The 24,980-nt window shown below is 37.8% G+C and overlaps 1 protein-coding gene across 3 annotated transcripts in view; it reads right to left on the bottom strand.

The window, feature by feature from the left end:
* ARAP2 (ArfGAP with RhoGAP domain, ankyrin repeat and PH domain 2) overlaps positions 1–24,980 on the bottom strand; it is a 184,137-nt gene that overhangs the window by 45,125 nt on the left and 114,032 nt on the right. For 2 of the 3 annotated variants that reach the window (XM_070452058.1, XM_070452060.1), the window contains exons 21-26: positions 21,445–21,657; positions 18,090–18,195; positions 14,572–14,719; positions 13,038–13,106; positions 10,361–10,435; positions 6,183–6,300 (exon numbers count right to left, since the gene is read on the bottom strand). In XM_070452058.1, coding sequence (XP_070308159.1) covers positions 6,183–6,300; positions 10,361–10,435; positions 13,038–13,106; positions 14,572–14,719; positions 18,090–18,195; positions 21,445–21,657 — 729 coding nt within the window. The remainder of the gene's footprint in view (positions 1–6,182; positions 6,301–10,360; positions 10,436–13,037; positions 13,107–14,571; positions 14,720–18,089; positions 18,196–21,444; positions 21,658–24,980) is intronic. The other variant, XM_070452059.1, reaches the window with a different exon arrangement.

The following is a 24,980-nucleotide window of genomic DNA, read 5'->3' as shown; positions in this document are numbered from 1 at the left end:
CATTAATTTTTTTGCTGAAAATTAAGCATAATTATTTAAGAACAGGGTGTGGAGGTGGTTCTTTAGCTAGGTAAGTCATGTTCTCAATATTTTAAAATCTTGTCCATAGAATTAAACCTGGCCTCCCTTGTTAAACAGAGAACGATGCATTTCCACCTGAAACAATTGGTGTTATCCTTAAATTTCTGGCAGTAATGACATAGGATTTCCAGAGACAATTATGATTTCCTTAATAATTAAAATTTTAGTGTCAAATCTAGAGCCATGCAAGTCTCTCAGAGGATGACAGCACCCTGTCAATCAAGAGAAGGACCAGAAAGACTCTGAATAAAAATGAACTGATCTTCCATCTCACGGTAGATATGAGAAGGAGGAGAATATTTTGTTACGATGCTGCTGTGTAGAAAGTAGCTACTTCACCAACTTAAGCCTCTTGATGAGGAAGCCCACTTAAATGAGGCCCCATGAGCAGTTAACTTTTTTCAGCATGTGAAGGAAATAAGGGATAGAGTGCTACATTGGTAGGGTACCGGTTCATTCTTAAAGTGAAGCATTAAAATACTGGAAGTATGGTAAAAAATGATACCCTCTCCTAAGGCGGGTTTCAGCTTCTCCTGATGGCCGCCGTGAGGACCCACTGGTGGCGGTGGGTAAGAATGCTTGGCATCTTTCAAAGGATGAGACAGAGAAAGACTTGTTTTCTGTCTAGTACACGTTTCCAATGTCTCAGACACTCATTTCAAAGGAAATCCTACTTATCAACTGATAGCTTAGAATCTAACTAGCCTTAATATAAATTCTCAATATTTTATATGGATTTAACATGATGTATTTTTTCCATGAATCTTGACTACTACAAAAGCGAAAAAACAAAAAATGATAATCGTGCTTTGTCAGAATTTTGCTGAGAGTTGTTCACCTGCTGTGCCTTGGATGTTTCCCCACTCCCCCAATTCACAGGCTGAAATCATTCCCACTGTGACACTCCTCTACTGATGGAGGGGCCTTTGGGAGGTGATTAAATCATGAGGGCAGAGTCCCCCCTAAATGGGTTTGTTGTTTAGTTGCTAAGTTGTGTCTGACTCTTTGTGACCCCATGGACTGTAGCCCACCAGGCTCCTTTGTCCATGGGATTTCCCAGGCAAGAGTACTGGAATGTGTTGCCATTTTCTTCTCCAGGGGATCTTCCCAACCAGGGATTGAACTTGTGTCTCCTGCACTGGCAGGCAGATTCTTTATTGCTGAGACACCAGGGAAGCCCCAATGGGCTTGATGCTCTTATATAAAAGGAATCCCTTAAAGTTCCATTTCATCATGCGACGATGCAGTGAAAAGATGGCCATCTTTCATCCAAGAAGCAGGTCCTCACCAAGCAACAAGTCTGCTGGCACTTTGGTCTTGGACTTCCTAGCCTCCAGAAATGTAAGAAATAAATGTCTCCTGTGTAATTCTGTTATGAAGTGAAGTGAAGTGAAGTCTCTTAGTCATGTCCGACTCTTTGCAACCCCATGGACTGTAGCCTGCCAGTCTCTTCCACCCATGGGATTTCCCAGGCAAGAGTACTGGAGTGGGTTGCCATTTCCTTCTCCCAGGGGATCTTCCCGACCCAGGGATTAAACCCGGGCCTACCCACATTGTAGGCAGATACCTTACCATCTGAACCACCAGGGACGATCCCAATTCTGTTATAGCAGGCTAAACAAACTGAGATACCATTTCACCAGTGATGGCAGTTCCGCTAATGATACATGAGTCACAAACTGACATGCTTATATCAGTCTGAATTTGTAGCTATCCCACCTATGATAATTCCAATGATAAACTTAAGAATCTGTTTTCATTATATTCAATCATATAGGAAGGCCAGAGCACTTACATGGGCTTCCCTGGGGGCTCACATGGTAAAAAAATTCTGCCTGCAATGCAGGAGACCTGGTTTTGATCCCTGGGTCAGGAATAGCCCCTGGAGAAGGGAATGCTACCCACTCAAGTAGAGTCTCTCAAGATAGTAAAGGGAACAAAAAAAAAAAATCTATTACACAAAGGAGGCATTGGAAATGACTAGGTAGAGAACTATTGTTTTAAAGTTTACAGACAGTGAAAATAAAATCAGCACTTCTGGTTCACTTGCTTATTTATTCATTTACTTATGTATTTATTTTTGGTTGCTTTGGTTATTTGGAGGGTTTATATTTACATTAGAAAAAGCACCAATTCCCTGCTGACATTCTTCCTATCAACCACAATCTTATGGACTACCAATGCCTTCACTTTTATCTTCTTCTTATATTTCACTTTATCTTCCCTGCATGTTACTAGAAATAAAGCTCTTAACATTTCAGAAGGTCAGGTGGCTCCACAAGTCCCATCTGCTCCAGTAAGTCAACATAATCACAGGTCCCTTTGTTGCTTTCTTAGCTGTGTTCCTCTAAAAGCAGTAAAAATAATCTTAGTTTTCTCTTCTGGCAATTTCAACTTGAATGGTTGACCAAACATTAAGACCATGCCAAATCTGAATTCCTAACTCCATCAGATGTACTCTTTCTTGATGTACATGGGGTGTTCCTTTGATTATATATCTGGACATTTGCTAGTCAAAACAGCTTGAAGCCTCCTAGTCTTTTTATATTTTCATCAACTTTTCTTTAACTAGTGAGAAGGAACCAAAAAAAAAAAAACCAAAAACAACACCTGACTCCAATGTTACCATTTGTGATATACTAATTGGCACATGCAAGTTGATAATTAGTCATTTTCAGGATAAGCATCCCTTCATTTTCCCAGAAGAAATTTAAAAAGAGTGTTTCCAGATATAGTGCAATCTCTGTACCAGCTATATATATATTTCCTTCCTATCCTCACCTATTTGGCTTATTCCTCTCATTTTGGAGGACAAATGCCCAAAGGCATAGACCTCCAGAACTGAGACATGGGGATATCCTTTAACTCAACCCTTGAGAGAATTAAGGGGTTGGGCGAGGATGCCTACCCCAAATCCATGATTCACTGTTCTGCTGTTGACTTCCTAAAAAATCAACAGCAACAGAAGCATAGAGGAGACCATCCGCTGTCTAAGAGCTAAGGAGGCCTTTAAGATCTCCCAGCAGTTCCTCGTCTGCAAGCATATCTGTAAATAATGCCACTATCAACATTGGGTAGCATGTATCTTTTCAAATCACATTTTTTTGTCTTTCCCAGATAATGTACCCATGAGTGGAACTGCTAGATCAGACAGTAATTCTATTCTTAGTTTTTCTGAGGAACCTCCACACTGTTTTCCATAGTGGCTGCACCAATTTACATAATCAACAGTATACTAGAGTTCTTTTTTCTCCACATCCTCACCAACATTTGCTATTTATAGACTTTTTGATGACAGCCACTTTGACAACTGTGAGATGATAGATCATCATGGTTTCAATTTAGCAACACATTGCCCTGATGATCGGTGATGCTGAGCATCTTTGCATGCACTGGTTGGCCATCTGCAGGTCTCCTTTGGAAAAATGTCTATTAAGATCCTCTGCCCATTTTTAATTGAGCTGTTTGTGGATTTTTTTTTTTTGTTATTGATTTGTAGGGGTTCTTTAGATATTTTGACTATTAACCTCTTAACAGATGTATGATTTGCAAATACTTTCTCCCATTCTGTAGACTGTCTTTTCATTTTGTTGATGGTTTTCTTCACTGTATACAAGCTATGAAGTTTAATTCAGTTCAGTTGCTCAGGCATTTCTGACTTTTTGCGACCCCATGGACTGCAGCACGCCAGGCCTCTCTGTCCATCACCAACTCCGGAGTCCACCCAAACTCATATCCATTGAGATGGTGATGCCATCTAACCATCTCATCCTCTGTAGTCCCTTTCTCCTCCTGCCCTCAATCTTTCCCAGCATCAGGGTCTTTTCCAATGAGTCAGCTCTTCACATCAGGTGGCCAAAGTATTGGAGTTTCAGCTTCAACATCAGTCCTTCCAATGAACACCCAGGACTGATCTCCTTTAGGATGGACTGGTTGGATCTCCTTGCAGTCCAAGGGACTCTCAAGAGTCTTCTCTAACACCACAGTTCAAAAGCATCAATTCTTCAGTGCTATTTATTTTTTCTTTTATTACTTTTGCCTTAGAAGACAGACCCAAAACATATTGCTACAATTTATGTCAAAGAGTGTTCTGCCTACATTCTCTTCTAGGAGTGTTAAGGTTTCAGGTCTTACATTTAAGTCTTGAAACCATTTTAAATTAATTTTTGTATACAGTGTAAGAAAATGTTTTAATTTTATTCTTTTACATGCAACTGTCCAGTTTTTCCAGTAAAACTTATTGGTGAGACTGTCTTTTCCCAATAATGAAAGGGTTTTAAATGATTTTACAACAATATGAACCTATTTGTGATTTACAAAGATAATTTAGGCAGTAATGCTGACAGTTATCTTTTACTCACAAATGAAGCTGGTAACCTACCCACTTCTCCTTAAAATTAAATAATCAAAGTCAAGACTTTACCACTACTGAACTATACAGTAATACAAAATTGTGCTTCACTTACGCAAAAGATTTTAATTGTATAGCAACTGTTATTAGGCACTGTTGTCAGAGATAAAAACTGTACTAGAGATAGAAACAGAGTCCCTTGTTCCCTCTAAAGATCTCTCATCAAGAAAGACAAAAATAAATCCATGTGATAGGCACCACAGAAAACAAACAAGAACAAGACAAATGCGATGGAACCTTAGTCTGGGTTTAAAAGGAGATAAACCAGGGGCCAGAGGGGCAGGAATAAAGGTGCACTTGCGCAGCACCTTCTTGCATGTTAGTCAAGCACAAGGTATAGAAGTGATTGTCTTCTTTAGTGATTGTCTTCTAAAGAAAGCAAAAGGAGAAAAGACGGTAAAAAAAAGATCAGCGCAGCAGCAGAAACTCACTATTTGGGGACAGACAGAGGAAGAAGAATTGACAAATGAGATAAAACAATTCCAGCCCTAGGAAGAGAATCAAAGCAGCAATGAAAACAGAGTGAACGTGTTCCAAGTAAAAGGGAATGGTCATTAGCAACCAATGCTACAGTGAGAAGAAGCAAAGTAAAGCCAGAAGCAAATCCACTGGACTTGGCAGGCAGAGCGTTACTGGAATCATTGGGCAAAACGCCTTCTATGAGAGGCCAGGCTGAGTCTGACTGTGGGGGAGACAGTGTGATCTGACGCCAAAGGACCAGTGTCACTGAATCCTGGCGATGAATACTGGAAAGTAGTGTTTTAAAACAAATTACATTTTTAAAGAATAATGCACAATAAAAAGAATAAAGGAATAAAAACATCAAGGTGGAACAAGGAAAGACAAAGTATTTGATAATCCCATTTCATTCTAACACTGGTTCTAAGACTCTTAATAATACACAGTGAGGTATTTTTAATGTTCAATTTTAATTTTTGTATTGAGCATGCAGGTGGCAAGATTCTACTTTTGGCAGTTTGACATCTATACTTGAAAGAGTCCCCAGACCTGAGCAGGTATCAACTAGACAGATGGTCAAGATACAAAGACATTCTGCATCTTTTTTTTTTTTTTCCCCTAGAGGTCTTTAAAACCAAATGGTGTCATAAGAATGTTAGGCTTATTATTCTTGGGGTGGTCAACGAATTCTAAAAGCTCTCTTTATTCTTCTGTACCTGAGATTAAAAAAAATGACAAAATATCTGATCCACTCCACTAAAGATAGATGAAAAAGAAAAAAACTAAAAAGGAACCTTCTGCTAGGCTTAAAACAAAATTAACTTTTAAAATAATAATCTTTTAAATCGGTATCCTTGTTAAATAAGTAGCATACAGGAATAAGGTGGAATAAGCTAGATGGTGGTGGTGACATTTAGAATATTGTTACAAATCACACTGCCTGTTCTTAAAAATGAGGCCTTATTTCCTGAGGCAGCAACATACACGACTAATGTTTTACACTATAAACTTACAGTCAATAAAACAATCTAATTATTTTAATAATGAAATCATAGGAGGGCAACCTCAAGTAGCACGAACATATATCAATGCATGCGCCGAAGTAGAAGGGGAGTCATAATAGGATGTGAAACTTTAGAAAAACATAAAATGTTGGTAATGATTTTTCACAAAAATATCATTTCTTCACACTCTAAGGAATTTAAAAATTCCTAGCATGAGAACCACTTACCAAGCTCTTCATTTTCTATGACTTCAAATGTGGCCCAGATATCATCTTTTGTAGGAATTATATTTTTTATTGCTAATATGTCATTAGTTAACTCTTCTGCTTCCATCACAGGAGATATCTGCAGGAGAAGCACAATTTCTTCAGAACATACGTCCAACACAGCAGTGGCCTTACGCTAGGGCGATGACACCTGCCCACCTCTACCACCTAAAGATTCTACAAGTGTCCCCTTAGTACATTGAACTAGTTTCTCTAAGCACCCAGGGGAAACAGCATATTCAGATCTTCTCCATAATGTAATGCATTTTCATGTATGTGTAAAAAGTGCCCATATAACCGGGAAGACTTTTTTTTTTTAACTCAGTGAATAATTAAATAAAAAGGGAAGAATATACCGATTCATACTTGGAAAGACCTTCCACAGATATTGGATCCTATGGCCTTGTAGGCAGAAATCTTTTCACTCATTTCTATAACCAGGAGTTCAGAATGGCTCAGTTATTCAGTTTGGGCTCTAAATTATATATACACAGTTGACTGCTGTCTACCATGCCAAAAGCCTCAGGTTTAGTGGTGTGACCCGCCATGCCAAGTGACAGATGCTGGGACGCCAAAGTCTGCTTTCAGGCCAAGGGCAGAGTCTTCTGCGTCAGCCTGGGGGCCGGCTCTCTGAAAGTCTCAGAACCCCGGGCCACTGCGTAAGCACACCACCTTCTTCAGGGACTTTGGGGATTTTTCATTTGTTTTCTTCCTGTTTTCGTTTTTACCAGTCTTACAGGCATGCTGGCCACAAGCAAGTTGGCTTTCTCCAATTACAATTTAGTTACCATGCTAAACAAATAGAACACGATTTAAGCACTAGAACACTGCAGCTGCAGCCCCATTTCCACATTTTCAGTACAAGTATGCACCTATTAAAATTTTCTTAGAAAATGTGCTCATTTACATTTCTCCTGTCCTTTATTGATCATAAGCATATTGCACATATATAAATAACATAAAACATCTTTCATTAGAGGTAACTCATATAGTCTTTTGGAGTTCGTGGAATTTAGTGATACCTTTGGAATATATTAGGCTTCCCTGGTGGCTCAGATGGTAAAGAATCTGCCTGAAAAGCGAGAGACCTGGGTTCAATTCCTGGGTCAGGAAGATCCGCTGGAGAAGGGAAGGGCTACCCAGTCCAGTATTCTTGACTGGAGAGAGCCTAGTGGGCTGGAGTCGCAAAGAGTTGGGACATGACTGAGCGACTAACACTGACTTGGAATATATTAATGATGCAGTGAAGTCCATTATATGCTGTTTAGAAAAGCTCAATGTAGTACAACCTTAAAAGAAAAAAAAATTAGCATATGGCAAAAGCAGAGAATTTTAAGTAGAAACCTTAGTAGATGAATGATTTCAGTGATGTCGCTCATCAGAATGGCTTTACAATTTTTTAAGATGTATAGCCCTTCCTTAAAATAATAAATTACTGAGAGACCAAACTAGTGAAATAGTCAGCAGGGAAGTCCTCAGGGTGACACAGGAATGGAAAATTGGAACTCATTTCTTTGTTCCAGGTGATACCCAAGGCCCCTCTTCAGAACACCTAGAACTCTACAAAGCACACTTTGGAATTAATTACTCTAAGTGATACACAAACCGATATAAATGAACATCAGACTTGGAATATCATGACTAATGTTTGCATCCAGGCCTTAGTGTTATTAATTCCCATTTCTACCCATATGAACATGAGACATCATCTGCTTCACCTACCTCTTTGGGTTGAGGTAATGATTGGCTGAAATAAATATAAGAGCTGTGCAAAGTCTTAAGCACTAACCGGATGTTTATTTTTGTATAGTTCTTGCTATGTTTTTCAAGAGAATTTAGAGTTTTTGTAGGTGAAACTAGACACTCTATTATGTGAGTATACTTAAAATAAGAATTTTGCTCAATTTTAATAACTTGTTATGGCTCTATTAGATAAAATTAAAATGAACTAGTGAAGAGTTTATGGGTAAGTGGAGTTAAGTCATGTGCTTTGACTATCCGTTTCAGCATAAGTAATAGACTTATGCCGAGATATCTCTACTACTTCCTCATGTGCCCTGTGATCAACATCACATGTTCAGCATAACAAACAGATGTGGCCATGGAGCGCAAGGCAGCTCATGTCAGTTCCACAGCTGAGTAACCAGTGTCAAAGAATCACATGTAATCATCTGTGCGTGTGCGCACTGAGCCGCTCAGTTTGTCCAGCCCTTTGCAACCCCATGGGCTATAACCGCCAGGCTCTTCTGTCCCTGGGATTGTCCAGGCAAGCATCCTGGAATGGACTGTCATTTCCTCCTCTAGGGGATCTTCCTGACCCAGGTATCGAACCTGTGTCTTCTGCACTGCAGGTGGATTCTTTACCACTGTGCCAACTGAGAATATCCCCGTATGTAATCATTAAACATATATAAAATATTACAGTATCTTTGACATAACTAAATTCCAGAAATATTTAATGTTAAGACTCTGTTTTATCTTGCACTTTAAAAAAGCCAAGAAGCTAAAGCTGAATTCCTACTGTTAGATGGCAGCATGTCTATCCTATGCACAAAGAAAGGAGTCTTACTCTCTTAAGGATGACTAAGTACAGACTATGGTAACATGGGAAAGATCTTTTAAATTCAAAACAAATAGTTAACTAACGTTACCAAGGAAGAGAAGAGTTATTTCATATTCCAGTACACTGAAATATTGGAAGCTAAAGTCTAGGATCGGCTTTCCTGGTGGCTCAGCAGTAAAGAATCCACCTGCCAATGCAGGAGATGCAGGTTCAATCTCTGGGTTGGGAAGATTCCCTGGAGAAGGGAATGGCTACCCACTCCAGTATTCTTGGCAGGAGAATCTCATGGACAAAGGAGGCTGGTGGGTATAGGCCATGGGGTTGCAAAGAGTAGGACACAACTTAGTGACAAAACAACAACTAAGTCTAGGATACAGGGGTGGGGTTTATACTAGTTGTTATTTATTAAGCACTTATGTACCATGTGGCCATGGTTTTTCCAGTAGTCATGTATGGATGTCAGAGTTGGACTATAAAGAAAGTTGAGCGCCAAAGAATTGATGCTTTTGTACTGTGGTGTTGGAGAAGACTCTTGAGAGTCCCTTGGACTGCAAGGAGATCCAACCAGTCCATCCTAAAGGAAATCAGTCCTGAATATTCGATGGAAGGGCTGATGCTGAAGCTGAAACTCCAGTACTTTGGCCACCTCATGCCAAGAACTGACTCATCTGAAAAGACCCTGATGCTGGGAAAGATTGAAGGTAGGAGAAGAAGGGGATGACAGAGGACAAGATGGTTGGATGGCATCGGTGACTCAATGGACATGAATCTGAGTGAACTCCAGGAGTTGTTGAGGGACAGGGAGGCCTCGTGTGCTGCAGTCCATAGGGTCGCAAAGAGTTGGACACGACTTAGCGACTGAACTTAACTATGTACCATGATATCTGCTAAGTGTTTTACCGGCAGGATCTTACCAAGTCCTCAAATTAATGCTATTACATAAATACTGTAATTTTCCCTCATTAGAAAGGTAAGAAGATAGAGACTCAGATGGGAGTATATCGGTTGCCTCATGTCAGGAAGGTACGGCGATGAGTAGCAGATGTTAGAGCTCAGGCTGTTCTATAGAACATCCTGCTGCTGCTGTTGCTGAGTCGCTTCAGTCGTGTCCGACTTTGTGTGACCCCACAGACGGCAGCCCACCAGGCTCCCCCATCCCTGGGACTCTCCAGGCAAGAACACTGGAGTGGGTTGCCATTTCCTTCTCCAATGCATGAAAGTGAAAAGTGAAAGTGAAGTCGCTCAGTCATGTCCGACTCTTAGCGACCCCGTGGACCACAGCCTACCAGGCTCCTCCATCCATGGGATTTTCCAGGCAAGAGTACTGGAGTGGGGTGCCATTGCCTTCTCCGATAGAACATCCTAACCACAACCAAAAGAACATAGGGTGGTCTCCAAATGACTAAAACATGGGATTCCCAGAGGATATTGGCAGGAACAGTCAAACTTGTCATGATTTGAATTGGACATATAAAATAAGATAGAAAAAAAACAATGGAAAATTCAAGATATGCAGACTAATGCTAACATTTATGATTTTCAACAGTATTCTTTGCATTCCATATTTGGGACTCACCCGAATTATAATACTGCAGTCAGGCTCCTTTCTTTCTACATATACTTCAATTAACAAATCTCCAGCCTGGGAAACCTAAAAAGGGCAGATGCAAAGACAGCAAATGTAAGTATGCTGCAAGAACACACACAATACGTAAGATGGTTCAAAAGTCCTAGTCATATTTCTAAAAATTTTATAATAATGAAATGGGATCAATCTCCCTGTTAACAACATAATAATACTTGTTTTCTGGATATAGTTAAGGATGTGGAATCTACACACATGTATAATCAGCAAACACAATCACATACCATTTTTCTTATCTTTTACTCAAAAGGATAGTGTCCTCATATACCCTTAACATTCTTATTGAAGTAATGCATCTGGCTACAGGAGAAACTGAGATGGGAAGGCCAAAAATTGAAATCTGAAGATAAATTAGGTCAGAGCTGTATTAAAACTACAAATAGAAAATGTATATTTAGCAACAAAAATTAAAAGTGAAGTGACAGAATATAAGAAGATAATAAAGTTTCTATTTTAATTACCTTTAGCCAAACATCAAGTGCTAAGTTATTTGGGTCACTATTATACCTAAGAAGACACACTATGTGAAGAAAACAGAAAGCAGGGAATACAAAGCATAAGATGTCACTATGTAGATTGACAGAATAATGTGAAGAAGATTAACAAAGAACCAAACAAATCTATGAAAAATATTCTGAGTTGCTTTTTTCAGAAATTCCCTTAAGTTATGTAATCACTTAGAAGCCACATCCATCACTCATTTTTAGAAAAAGATCATAATGGAGAAATGATCATTTCAAAGTTAAATTTGCCTCAGAATAAAACCTGCTGAGTAAATTTATGGGGCAAACATTAAAAATGTACTTTGAAGAGCTGTTCATAGTTAGAAATTCTGACACTACAGGCTTAGAAAAGCTTATTTCTGATTTTTCTTCCTTATGTTTAGAGCTACATAAAAATGCTATGGAAGAAAAGATACAGTTGACATTTTTACTTTTCCCTGTGTTTGTATAAACAACTCTCCGGGAAGGACACATTTTAAAAATTAAAAAAGCAAACACAAAGAATTCATAGAGTGTAGCCAAAAACAAGAATAGCTCAGAAAATCAAACAGGGATAAGACTTAGAGTCTGTCAGAAAACTACTTCAGAGAAGTTTTGAATGGACTGGAGAAAAACTCCAGCAAAACAACAGATTTTTTCCAAACTGTTCTACTTTTCTTCCAAATTGCTTTATTTTATAGACAATTCTTTTCTTATTTTAGCAATACTTACTTCTACTTAATTAGAAAGTATTTAAGACTCATTTCTTTATTGTAGTATGAATACAAATGATAAAACTGCAGAATGGTACTCATACTTTATCCAATAACAATATAGACAGTGCTGCCAAAGATTACCCTTAGGCTCACACAATCCTTTGTTTCATATCTGAAACTCTCTCCAAAAAGCAAGAATCCAAGAGAACCAACTGCTAATGAGCCACATCTTTTTAGTGTTACTGCTAAGTCCTCTGGAGGCTGCATTAATTACTTTGGTTCAAAATGGAGGAAACACTTTTTTATGCAATTAATCTCACAGTAGTGGGCTTCCTGGTGGCTTCCTCCTGCAGTTGTGGGAGACCTGGGTTCGATCCCTGGGTCAGGAAGAATCCCTGGAGGAGGGAATGACTAGCACTTCAGTATTCTTGCCTGGAGAATTCCATGGCCAGTGGAGCCTGGCAGGCTACATACAGTCCATGGGTTCACAAAGAGTCAGACATGACTGAGTGACGAACACTTTCACTTTCACTGGTACTAGGGGATCCACGCATTTGAATGAACCTTTCCTCATCTCCCTCATATGGAATGACAGCTCTGACAATTTCTCTGAATTAGTTATGTGTATTTCAGGAATGAAGTGAACTTGGGGGTTGACTAATAAGAAAGCATTCACCTCATACTCTGAGTGTACCTACAGAGAGAATTTCTTTGACCCATTTGTCTAATCTACATTGGTACCCTGACTCCACTATAATTGCTAGTTATTAGAAGACAGAGCCAGCTTCAAAAAAGTCCAGTGAATATTCATCAAACAAGGACAGGTACCCTGGAAAGGCAGTAGTGCAACCTGAACACACAGATCCAATATGATGCAACCAAGGAAAGTAAGGAAGATCTAGAAAAGTCAACTTAAGACATAAATTAACATGTTAGGAAGTACAGAAGCAGTCCCACTAGTGCAATCATCCAAGAGCATGCAGAGCAAAAGCATGTAAGAAATAACTTACAATTTCAAAAGATAACAGAATCATTAGGGAGCCTGAATTTTCTGTTTATTTTAGTATTTGACTTTAAATGCTTCCTTTGAAATCCACTAGTATTTTCAATAGTGCTTCATAAATGAAAACTGATTTCAAAAAGGACATTGTGATAAGATTAGAACTGACTTTTCCATCTATGTTTTGAAAACATTACATTAGCATACTTTGGCATTTTGTATGTGTCATGCTACAGAATTTCACAACTGTTTTATCTAGGTTTTCTCCCCCCATTAGTTTTACTTTGCTTCAAATAGGAGTTTGAAAATAAACACAACAAATGTTTACTTACAATGAAAGTTTTTGTTTTGTTTTGTTGTTTTTTTTTTTTTAATTTTTTAAAATTGGAGATCTAACTATTACTACTCACTTGAGTGTCTTTCCACTTGGTAATAAAGCTATTCTCTATGTCCATTTGTTTGACTTGGTCTTCTTTAACCTGTTTAAAATATAATTTGGGACATTCTAATAAAATACAAGGAGTGATGGTACTCATCCTCACATAACTTTCTTCAGGAATTTAAAGACTGACATGTTCAAAATAAATGAGAATGGCCATCTTCATCAGCGGGGGCCCACACAGCTAGGGAAGATATAAAGCCAACAACATAGAGGCTCATAAAGTTCAGAATATCTTATGATGATAGCACTTTAGGGTACATATTCCATCAGTGGCATCCCCTATGCTGAGGTGCATTAATAAGCAAAGTGGCTGATGAAGGATTCAGCAGAATTTATGTACGGTGAGAGTAAAGACTTCTTTTATCAGAAATGTTCACTAAGGGCTTATGAAGTTTCCACCATTTGGTTAAAGCTGGACTTAACTATGTAGATAAACATTTTTCTACTATAACAGTACAAAAAACAGAAAATCAAGAGAGCATGCAAAGCCACACATTTATTTTTTCAAAGTTTTTCATTTCTCAGCATCAGAACTATTGTGAAGACGCTATTGATCAAAAACAGTGGACACATAAAGGAAGAGATAAAAGGAGCTCAAGGAACAAAGAGAATTCAACAACTGTTCATTCCTACATAAATTAAGATATGAACTTTGTTATTTTATTTAAAATACTTTCTTTTCCTTTTTTAAGCAATCTTGTGATGAGTTATTATAAGAATGTATGAACTACAAAAGTTAACCTATTACATTAACCTATTTGATCATCTGGTAAAGACACAATTCTGGAAAACATGGGATCTTGTACAAGACTATTGAACAGAATGCCCAGAAAGGTTTAATAACAATATTGAGATGACAGAATTAGTCAAGCAGTGGAAATGGACCTTTGACCCAGGTCCCCTATATCCACCCCACCATATTCAAATCCTAGGCTTATTTCCTCTGTTTTTACTCCTTTGAAATAAAAAATTATCCCTATTCCAAGAGTTTTCTGATGAAACATGAAAATATGAACTTCATAAAATAGCAAATTGAAAAAATCAGATAATTAGAATAGAGATGACTTAATAAAAACCACAGAATATTACTTCAGAATTTTTTCCAATTCATGCACAACTAAATGAAAACTCTAAAATGCTTTCAACTGCAAAAGTTATCAGTCTGATGTAATTTACTGAATTTTTGAATTTCATAATTTCACACCTCTAAATAGACACACTTAATGCATACACATACTGAGAAAAAAAATAAAAACACTATAAATAGAAATATTCTGTGCAACAGACACCAGATGGTAAGAAAGCTTTAGAAGCAGCCAAATTTAAATGAATGGCTATAGCTTAAAATGTTAGTTATATCTGAAAAGTGAAGGATCATGTACCTATCCTTTATTTTTAAAAATTCCTAAAGACGTGAATAAAGACATCCTAAAATACATATTTTTGTTTGCAAACAATAACATCAAAACTGCTTTAACAAGGGCAGGATATAAAATATTTACCTCAAAAATTTCAACATAATTATTAATTAAGTCCTCGATTACATTCACTTCTTCACTAGTTTGTCCCTTAGTTTGAAACAAACAGGAGGAAAAAACCAAGGCCAAATTGTGGGCACTCATGTGATTGATCTCTGAGCATTTCTGAACCCTGTTAGAAAAAAGCAGTGGTTGTTACAACATTTCTATGTGAACATTTCATAAAACTTATGGCTTCATGTTCATTTATCCTCTTTTATTTTTTAAACACAAACATATTGAAAATTACTGATACTAAAGGTGGAGTAGTGATTTAAAGAAAAATACACAGTTCTTTCTTCCAAGTATCCTTCAGGTTTAAGAACATTAGAAAAGACTACTGTCAAAGATATTACTACAAGTTACAAAGCAGTACTTGATCATCACTTTAGAAGAAGGACCCCTCTCCCCAATATCCAGACAGTTCTACAGATGGGACAATCTGTACCTAAGGCACAAAGGTGTGCTTGCAGAAAGGTGTCAAATGACTTGCAGGATGGAGGCATAAATAAAAGAGGGATGGGGGCAGTAGGTAAGCAGGAAATAAGGCAAGAATGGCAAATTGGGAGGCATAAAGAGTTCCAAATTCAAGGTTCAGGGCAACTGTTGAATTTCCCAGCACATCCTTATCAGGTGAGAAAATGCCTGGTTGAAAGTGTTTGAAAGGTTATTCAAAATAAGACACTTCTCAGAAAGCAATCACTTTTTACAATGAACAGACATGAAAAGAGTCAATTCTCCCAATCTATAACACCAGTTTTACAAAGAACTTTCAAGTATTCACAAATGTTTAAGTTCAAAGTAATTAAGAAAAAAACCATAGCCATCACCCCAATAAAAGGAAATTTACAATGATAAAAATGCAGAACTCTACCTGATGCCCATGGAAATATCAGTTAATTCTATCACTGACTGTAGACATAACAGCTGCTTAATTGACCGTCTAATTACATTTGTGAATTTCTAAAACACATGCTAAAAAGGGAAATCAACTCTATCTAAGGAATAAAGCAAGACTAGGTAGGTACACCTGACTATAAAGGGCAAAGATTCTAGTAGGTACAAGAAAAATAAGGAAATATGACAGCAATATATATGATAGTGTAAGAAACTCACAATGAAATACTAAATTGCATAGGGGAGACAGAGCAAGTTTGATCAACATGTATGATTTATAAGATGCAAAAGGCACTGCAAGTTAATAGAGGAGGGTGTCATAATTATGGGCATCCCTCTCAAAACCACTCTGTACTTTTTTTTAATCACACTAGACTGTAAATATTTTGAAATTTTATCTTCAAGTCTGTCTCTGCTACTATCAGAATCTAAGCATCTCACAGTCAGAGACTTTGTGTTAATCATACTGTGGTGGTGGCAGTCTAGTCATAAGTTGTGTCCAACGCTTTGTGACCCCATGGACTGTAGCCTGCCAGACTCCTCTGTCATGGGTTTTCCTAGGTGGGGATGCTGGAGTGGGTTGAGGAGTGGGTTGCCATTTCCTTCTCCAGGGAAATCGACTTGGGGATCGAACATGCCTCTCCTGCTTGGCAGATGGACTCTTTACCACTGAGTCACTAGGAAAGCCCCTAATCACACTAGAGTGCGGAACATAAATATATACAGTGAAGGGAATTAAGTCAATACTAGTCATGGAGGAAGTGATCTGTTATCTAGGGCACCGAGAGAAGCGAATGCTAAATCAATCTGACTTTATCCACACTGACCTCTCAAACTTTGATGACACTGTCAAATATCCTCATCTCTCCTGAGCATTCCCCTCTAGCACTTATCACCTCTTTGGTTTCTGTAACTGCCTGAATTAGTGGCATAAATATGTCCACGATGTATTTTCCTTTTCTTCCTTTATTTCCCTGCTCCCACACTAGTATCTGCAAGTGTCCCATATTCAGCCAGGTTACTGTCTTCCCACTCAGCTTTTCTCATTAGAAGTCCACAGAAATTGTGTCTTAAGTAGGTTTCTCTGTCTCTGTTCTAACCTCTTCCCAATCAATTCCAGGACATGGGTTATTATCCTAAAACAGATTGGATCAGTCACTCCTTATTACGCAAAGGAATGAAATCCAAATGTTTTTGCACAATGAATAGAGCCTTTCACAGCCTGATGCCAGCCAGCTACAAACCATCTCATCTTCTAGCACACATGTTTCCTGAAAATATCCCTCACTCATGTCTGGTACTTAGTTTTCTGTCATGCCCAGTTCATTTATCCTTTTAGATCTGAAACATCACCTGGATCTCAACACACAATGATGTATCACTCGATCCTTCCTCTTTAATTTCATGTTGTATGCTAAAATTCTCTCTTTTAAAATCTGTGCTGACAGTGTTGTGTTTTCCTAAAATGTATAAAATGCCCTGCAGCATCCCTGTAAGTCCTCATCCCCGCTGTGATGTCTCAGGGTTCCTTGGTGCTATTTGGAAACTGCAGTCTTAAGACTATTTTTGTTATTCATGTACTATTAGCAATCATTTCTGTTCACATGGTCTCTTAATGGGCATTGTATATAGTAGGAGCGAAAATAAATATTAGTTAAACAAAGGATAGGAAGTAGCTCATTATCTGAAATTCAAGTATGAATTAAGAAGTTTAAGAATTATATGCAACTCAGTGTTTAAAATATTAACTGATAATTGTAGCAGCAGGTCACATATTGAAATTTGTGAAGAAGAAAAAAATCTGTCCCAGTGTCTCTTAGGCATAGAGATAGGACCGTACAGTATATCGACTATATTTGTGTGACACAATAGGAAAATCAGATGCATAGCAATGGAGTTTACATGCATGAGAAGTAGTGATTGGAAAAGAAAGATAAAGACAAAAAACAAATTGTGGAGATTTAGGAATCTAAACTTCAACTAAGGTATTTTCAGTAGAATTCAGCTTCACAGAAATTTATTCAAAGGAACACTGCATCCATGCAGGAAGCTGCCAACAATATATTCCTCAAGCAATATTTACACTGATTTAAGTTTTTGTAATAATTCTTGCTCATAGCAAAATAAACAAACCTAAGTTGGTTGACTTAAAATGTTATTCCCAAACACCCTATTTTTCAGATGTCATTTCTCAAGCTACCATTTTATTCCTCCTAGCCTCCCAAATGCAGGGGACTACATGCCCTGACATAGAAAATGGTTTTGGCTTTTGAAATTTCCCTTATCTAATCAATAGTCTGACATCAAAATGTTTTAAAATTCTTGTTTTAAGTACTGGATGTATATGAGAAGGTGATATATGATTATTTTTAATCCATTTAAGAAATTCTCCAGGGCTATTTATTTGAAATGTTTATTAATTGCATTAAGAGACACTAAACTGACAGTTTATGGGAATTCCATTTTGAAGCCATTCTTAAGATATGGTGGAAGATTTACATTCACAAATAGAAGAAGGTTAACCACAGTACTTTAAATGTTTAAAAAAAAATGACTTACTGAGTGCCATATCTGAAATATCTAGAAAAGTTTATGAACCTACCCACCTGTAAAGGTGTTCAATTATAGCTGCCAAGGTTGCCCGGTTCACCCCAGGAAGAGTACGTATAAATGCTCCATACTTTTTAATTCTCTCCTTGTCATCTTGGGTATCTAGAGGTTAAACACACACACGTGAAACTTTAGGTCTAACTAATCATCTGCATTACCAATTTGCCTTTTATCAGTATTTTAAAACAATATTCACAACTGTATTTCACTGACACAATCAAGTTTCAAAACAGAAAACACTCAAACTTCTCTAATCCTGGAAAAATATTTTATATTTACATAAACATTCCACGGCTATATGTCATAGCTCTTATATCTTGTAATTAAAAATAAAGTACTTTTAAAACCCAAGTCTGTATTTTATCTTCAATGCTACATTCTACTGAACTTCAACTAAAAGGACTATTTTCAAGTAGTAACAAATTAGCCTACAAATTGAAGAGATGAGCCAAAAGTATTTTAACTATAGCTATGGAAACGTCTCACTATTTGTTATTAGAAAATGACATGTCTGACCATTTTTCCTTGTTAATATCATAAAAATCTTCCCTATACTCTGACCCATCCCAGAACTGTGAACTGTACATTAACCCCACAGATCCATGCAAAGGGCCTTTGGCCAGCCCTGGAAATTTCAGTTCTTTGGAGAAGGTTGGGGGGCAGTGGAATAAGTCATGTGTGGGCCCCAGTAACAGTGATACAGACTGAGAGGAGGACGGATGGATCCTCTGCTTTTGTCATGGTTAGAACTTGGCATGAAGAGGAGGACAAGAAGGAACTACTCTCCTCCCCTCTCCGAACCCCAAGAAGTCAAACGCTTAAAGGCAACTGCACAGGAACCCCAACGTTCTAGAGTCCAGAGGTTGTGCAGTGTGGTCTGGTCTAACCTATTCTTTCACACGGGAAATAAGAGACCTTCCTTTAAATAAATAGCTTGTGCTGACTCTGTAACTCAAGCGGACTGCACTTATATATTCCCTCTCAATTCCCAGCTACCTTTGGAAACAAGGCTTTTTCATTTTCTGCTTAACCCTACACATTCTATTCACAGAAAGCCAGAGGCACATTAGTGATTCTTTCAAAGTCCACAGTCACTTGTAAAGGGCATTCTGGTCCCTGGGGAGGTAAGAAATTCTGTGACACATTTTTGAAGTACACTCCTATTTAAAACAGGAACTCACAGCTCCTTTGTACTGATTTCACCTGCACACTAGATCTATAAAAGTAAACATGGTTATATTGACTCAACCATGCTGATGGATGACTGTCTAAAAGCAAGAGGGGAAGACACCCCAGTAACATTCAAAGACTATACTAGAAGTGAATTAAGAATCAGCTGTCATTCTTGGTATAATCCAAATGTTTCCCCTCGTGTCTTCCAGTTTCTAACTGAGGTAATTGTATTTATTCAATTAAATGTAATTAATACTACACTACTATGCTTATAACAAGCACATGCTAGTATAGCCTATTTTCATAAATCTTATAAGAATAAAATAGATGATATTTTCAAAATGAAGTTTGAGTAACTGGAAAGGAAACTGAAGATAGATTTTAGGTCATATAGAAAATACAACTATTCAACCAGTCACAGCCTTCAGACAATTGAATAGCATCCTTAGAAGAAGTCGTGTATATCATATAAACAGGTACTAGGCAACTGTAGGACGTTCTTCGCCTTGGGCGCACAGGACCCAAGAGAGCTCTCCAATGAGGTCATCCAGTAAGTTCTGGTTGACTTTTGTCAGATCCAACAACGGGTACTTTCTGACAGGTCAGGGTGAGCTACAACGGATCTGAAAGCAAAGAACTTTCAACCCTAGTAGTCGAAGCCTTCTCAAAGTAATTTCTCAGGGATTCACATCCAAATGGAAGGTGAACACACTCCTCTCTGACACATGCTGTTTCTCAACTACCTTCTCCTGTAGTTTAACAATGAAGACCTCTCTGCCATTAAGTTTGACAACTTCAGCAAAAGCATATTTGTCATAGATTTTTGATGACTGATTTTACAACAAAGGCAAATTGTAAGTCTTTATAAAATAGAGGTACTATAAATAATTTCATGGTTATGAAATACAATAAAATCTTAAAACAAAAGTGAGGGTGGCAGGGCAATTGTGCTTAAAAAGATGTTACCTAATTCTATATTCCATAAAATTATACAATCAACTCTCATTGTGATTAGAATTAAAACTATTGATTTGAAAAACATAGGAAACAAGGGAAAGACTTCTGAATTAAATAGTTATATTGTGAAGAGTTTTATTTTAATAACAATACTACTCTCTTCTTGCTGAGACAAAAAGGGTCAATCTTGGGATTATTTTTCAACTACAGATGTTTTGTGGCATTTCAAAATTAATCCCTTCAAATTTCATATTTATGTTTTAAACAAATACTTTCAATGGAAGAAACTATTTCTCAACAGAAAAACATCATATAGTCAATAATGTGAAAAATGAAAATAGCTCTATTAGAAATCTGGGATTAAAGGCAAAATTTATATTTTAAAATATGTTTTATCATGTTTCTAAAAAAGGAGTTACTTTGAATTAATGGAGGTAAATATAGGTTTTACTGAAATCAATTTGACCCATTATCTGATTTAATAGGGCTTCCCAGGTGGTGCTAGTGGTAAAGAACCAACCTGCCAATGCAGGAGACATAATAGATACGGGTTTGATCCCTGGGTTGGGAAGATCTCCTGGAGGAGGGCCTGGCAACCCACTCCAGTATTCTTGCCTGGAGAAATCCCCATGGACAGAGGAGCCTGGTGGGCTACAGTCCATACGGTCACAAAAAGTCTGACACAACTGAAGTGATTTAACAAACATGCAGCTGATTTAATAAACTGGTTTTCTAAGATTATTTCTTAAATAAGTTCTCTTAGAGTGTAGCAAAGATATTTTACTTCATTAGACAGAATCTGAAAAAAAATGAAGAGTAAAAAGATCTTTTGTCATGTAACTCTAAAGAGGCAGAATGAATGAAAAAAGAAAGCCAAAAAGCTATATGTTAAAACCATGTAAAACCGATGTTGTAATAAACATTTCATTTTAATCTTAATGAGAAATTAATAGCCTACATGGACTTAACTATTAACACTTCCAAAGTTAAGGCAAAGTAAGCACTAAGAAGTCTACCAAAAACTAAATATTATCATAAAAGACTTTAGCAACTACCACCATAAATTTCTTTTGAGGCACATATAACAGCTAATTTACAATTCCTGTTCTAAGCCATTTGTACACTGTTCCTTTCAATTAAATGTTCAGATTATCAGAGGTGATTTTAAAAATCTATTATCAAATGAGAAGGCAAGCCTTTATTTTGTAATTTATGTATTACCTAAGGCAGAGATCCAATACGGGTAGAGTTCCTTAGTGAGAAGTGCATCATCAATGTCAGAGAGAAAACTCTTCAATACGCCTGTCACATCTTCAAGTTGATGTTTTCCAGCCCTCAATTTAAAGCTTCTTGCATCCTTTTTGAAACTCTCCAGGAGTTCACTTACATGTAATGGATCACCATTCTTTTGATAGATATTTTTGTATCCTAAACCTTTGTTAAAAAAAAAAAAGAAAAAGATTATATGAAAAATGTCTCAGGTCAAAATCGATTTTACTATCTCAAAAAAAGAACTAATTTCTGTGTTCGGATGATGCACAAGACAAAATCATCACCTAAGAGTTTATATAAACATGCATGAGAATAAAAAGCTCCCCACCTTGCAAATTTTATAATGTAAAATGCAAACCTGATGAACAAACTATTCCATCCCCAATTTTTAGTAGGCCCTAGGCCAGTCCCTCCTCCAGTTCTTCATAGCATCTTTCTCAAATGTTCTTGTACTGGAAGTGCCCTTTGCTTAGTCTCTCGGAGTACAGATTTGCGTTCAGTTTCACTGACAAAAGTAGGACTCTCTGGTGTAAATTTCCTTAAGTCTCTACATTCATATGTGCATATTTAATTCTGTCTGTTCCACACCTTCTAGATGGAAGAGTTGGGTCATAACTTTTCAGACTTACATACTGATCAAGTTTCCCACATAAATAGCAGCAGTTAACTGGAGGAAGAGGAGTGGTGGGGATGATGATGATGATATGCAAATATTTGTAAATCCTTTTTTGCCCCCTCCCTTCAGGCCTCTTGTTTTTCTTTCTTCCAAAACTAATCTGAGTTTTCTATATTTATTCTTTCTACCACCTTGCATCCCTGTTGATCCTTTAACCACTTACTCTTGCTTTGGGCCCAACTCCCACTCTGTTGGGACCGTCTTCCTCAAGAATATGCTTTCTTTTTTTTTTTTTTTTTTTCATTTATTTTTATTAGTTGGAGGCTAATTACTTTAATTGCAGTGGTTTTTGTCATACATTGAAATGGATTTACATGTATTCCCCATCCCGGTCCCCCCTCCTACCTCCCTCTCCACCCGACCCCTCTGGGTCTTCCCAGTGCACCAGGCCCGAGCACTTGTCTCATGATGCTTTTCACTTTTTATATAAAAGGATCCCCTTGCAGTGTCTAATACTCCAGTGAATCCTGGATAAAATTCTGTTAATCTCAAGGCTTTCATGACGTTATGATCTCATCTCTTTTGACCCCTTTCTCTATGACTCCCCTTCTAGTCTTCTATTTATTCTGCTATCCAGTCTTTACTGATGATTCCAGGAAACTGTCATCAACTCTCTTCTCTGATCCCCTACAAAATTTTCTAGATGAACCCATCCGTTTTCATCACTTCAACTAAGACATGTATATTTCTAGTCAGCTTTTAATTTTGAAAATGTCAAATGCACATGTGCGTTATATATCTAAATCTATATATAAATACAGGGCTTCCCAAATACAAGCCACACAGACTATACTTATACATATGAACAAATTAATTTTCCTACCCCATTCAGTACTTCACCTCCCAATCCCAACATGCCTTTTATCTTGTTCCTATACCTCAATATCTGGCACTGCCTTCTCCCCAGTCATTTATAAGCCAGAACTTCTCTTTCTCACATATCACATCAAAAGAATCAATAAAAATTTCAAAAAAACTGTCACATATATTTTTCATCATGACTTCTCTCACAAAACTGTCCCCTTGCTCCATCACCTGCACTATTGTAATTTCAGGCACCCACTTCCTCCGTATGTTATTGCACCTCTGTCCCTGTTTCCACCGAGCCCTCCAGTCGGTCTTGAAAATGATCATAGAATGATCTGAGATACAAGTCTGCTGGTGTTGCCAAAATGCTTAAAAATATGGATATAGCCCCCTACCACTGACTAGAGGGCAAGTTTTTGGGAAGATTGAAGGTGTGAGGAGAAGGAGACAACAGAGGATGAGATGGTTGGATGGCACCTCCAACTCAATGGACATGAGTTTGAGCAGGCTCCGGGAGATGGGAAGGGACAGGCAAGCCTGGCGTGCTGCAGTCCGTGGGGTCACAAAGAGCTGGACATGACTGGGCAGCTGAACAACAACAGAGGCCAAGTTTAAGGCTTTTATTATGATACATAACCCTGGGCTTCCCAGGTGGTGTTAGTGGTAAAGAACCCACCTGCCAATGCAGGAGACATAAGAGATGTGGGTTCGATCTCTGGATTGGGATGATCCCCTGGAGGCGGGCATAGCAACCCACTCCACTATCCTTGCCTGGAGAACCCCATGGACTGAGGAGCCTGGTGGGCTATTGTCCATAGGGTCGCAAAGAGTTGGAAACAACTGAAATGACTTAGCATGCATGCATACATATAAGACCCTATATGAGTGCCCTAACTAGTCCTCCAGCTTCTTTTATTTTCCGCTCTTCTCACACTGAGTTCTGACCACATTTAGCTACCCAAAGTTCCCTGACTAGACAACTTCCTTCATGACTCCACACCTGGCACACAGAGTTTCCTCTGCCTGGACTCCCTGCTCCTTCCTTCTCCCAACGAGCTCCCACTCGCTCTTAAAACACATGGCAGGTTCCATGCGTCACCCACGAAACCCTCCGTAACCACTGCTACACTGAGTGAATTTCACCTCTAAGCCATGGACACCTGGACCAACCCCTGAACCTCTCTGCCACGGAATTTTATCCAATTGAGATGTAAATGCCCACTTATTTTGATCCACAATCTATAAGCTCCGAGAAGGCAAAGATCATGTCTTATTTTCTGTATACAGTAGTTACACAGTACCTCAAAGAACTCAGTGGATACTCAGTAAATGACCACAGTAGAATAAGCAAGTTCTACCAAAAAATTGATTAAGTTTCTGAGATATCATGTTCCTAGTTGAGTGAATTTTTAACAACTGGTACAAGGTAACTAAATGTGAATCTGAACACAATTTTGTTTACAAAAATTAAATATATCCCCCCAAGAACTAACTGCTGTAACTCATTAAAAAAATCAATACTCTAAGAATTACACTGTGAATTTTGTCAGGTTCAGATTTTGACACCATGAGCACAAAAATTAGGCTTTTAGATTTTATACCAAAGAATCGGAAATTCAAAATAATTATGATCATATAGGCCCTGAGTCAATCACCTGCATCCTAGAATCACTGGGCATTTTCTAAGTTCATATCAAATCTTCCCTTCTACCCATACTGGTAATATTGAGGTTTTCACATGTTTTGCTCATTAAAAAAACAAAAAGCTGGAAAAAACATTAAGAGTCTTTTATTGGCTTTATTACTTTAATATGGAAGCTAATGTACCTTATGCTAGAGCTACAAGGTAATTATAATATATGAAATTTAGTTGAAAACAATCTAATGCTTAATGATTTTAAATGCAAATAAACACCACAAAGAAACTTCTGATTTCCCTAGAGAAACATTAAATTGGATACACTGGGAGCTAGTCAAGCTATTTTAATCATTTGTCAGCTTA

Source organism: Odocoileus virginianus, chromosome 21 (genome assembly GCF_023699985.2).
Source record: "Odocoileus virginianus isolate 20LAN1187 ecotype Illinois chromosome 21, Ovbor_1.2, whole genome shotgun sequence".
Lineage (NCBI taxonomy): Eukaryota > Metazoa > Chordata > Mammalia > Artiodactyla > Cervidae > Odocoileus > Odocoileus virginianus.
This window is presented reverse-complemented; position numbering and strand designations above follow the sequence as displayed.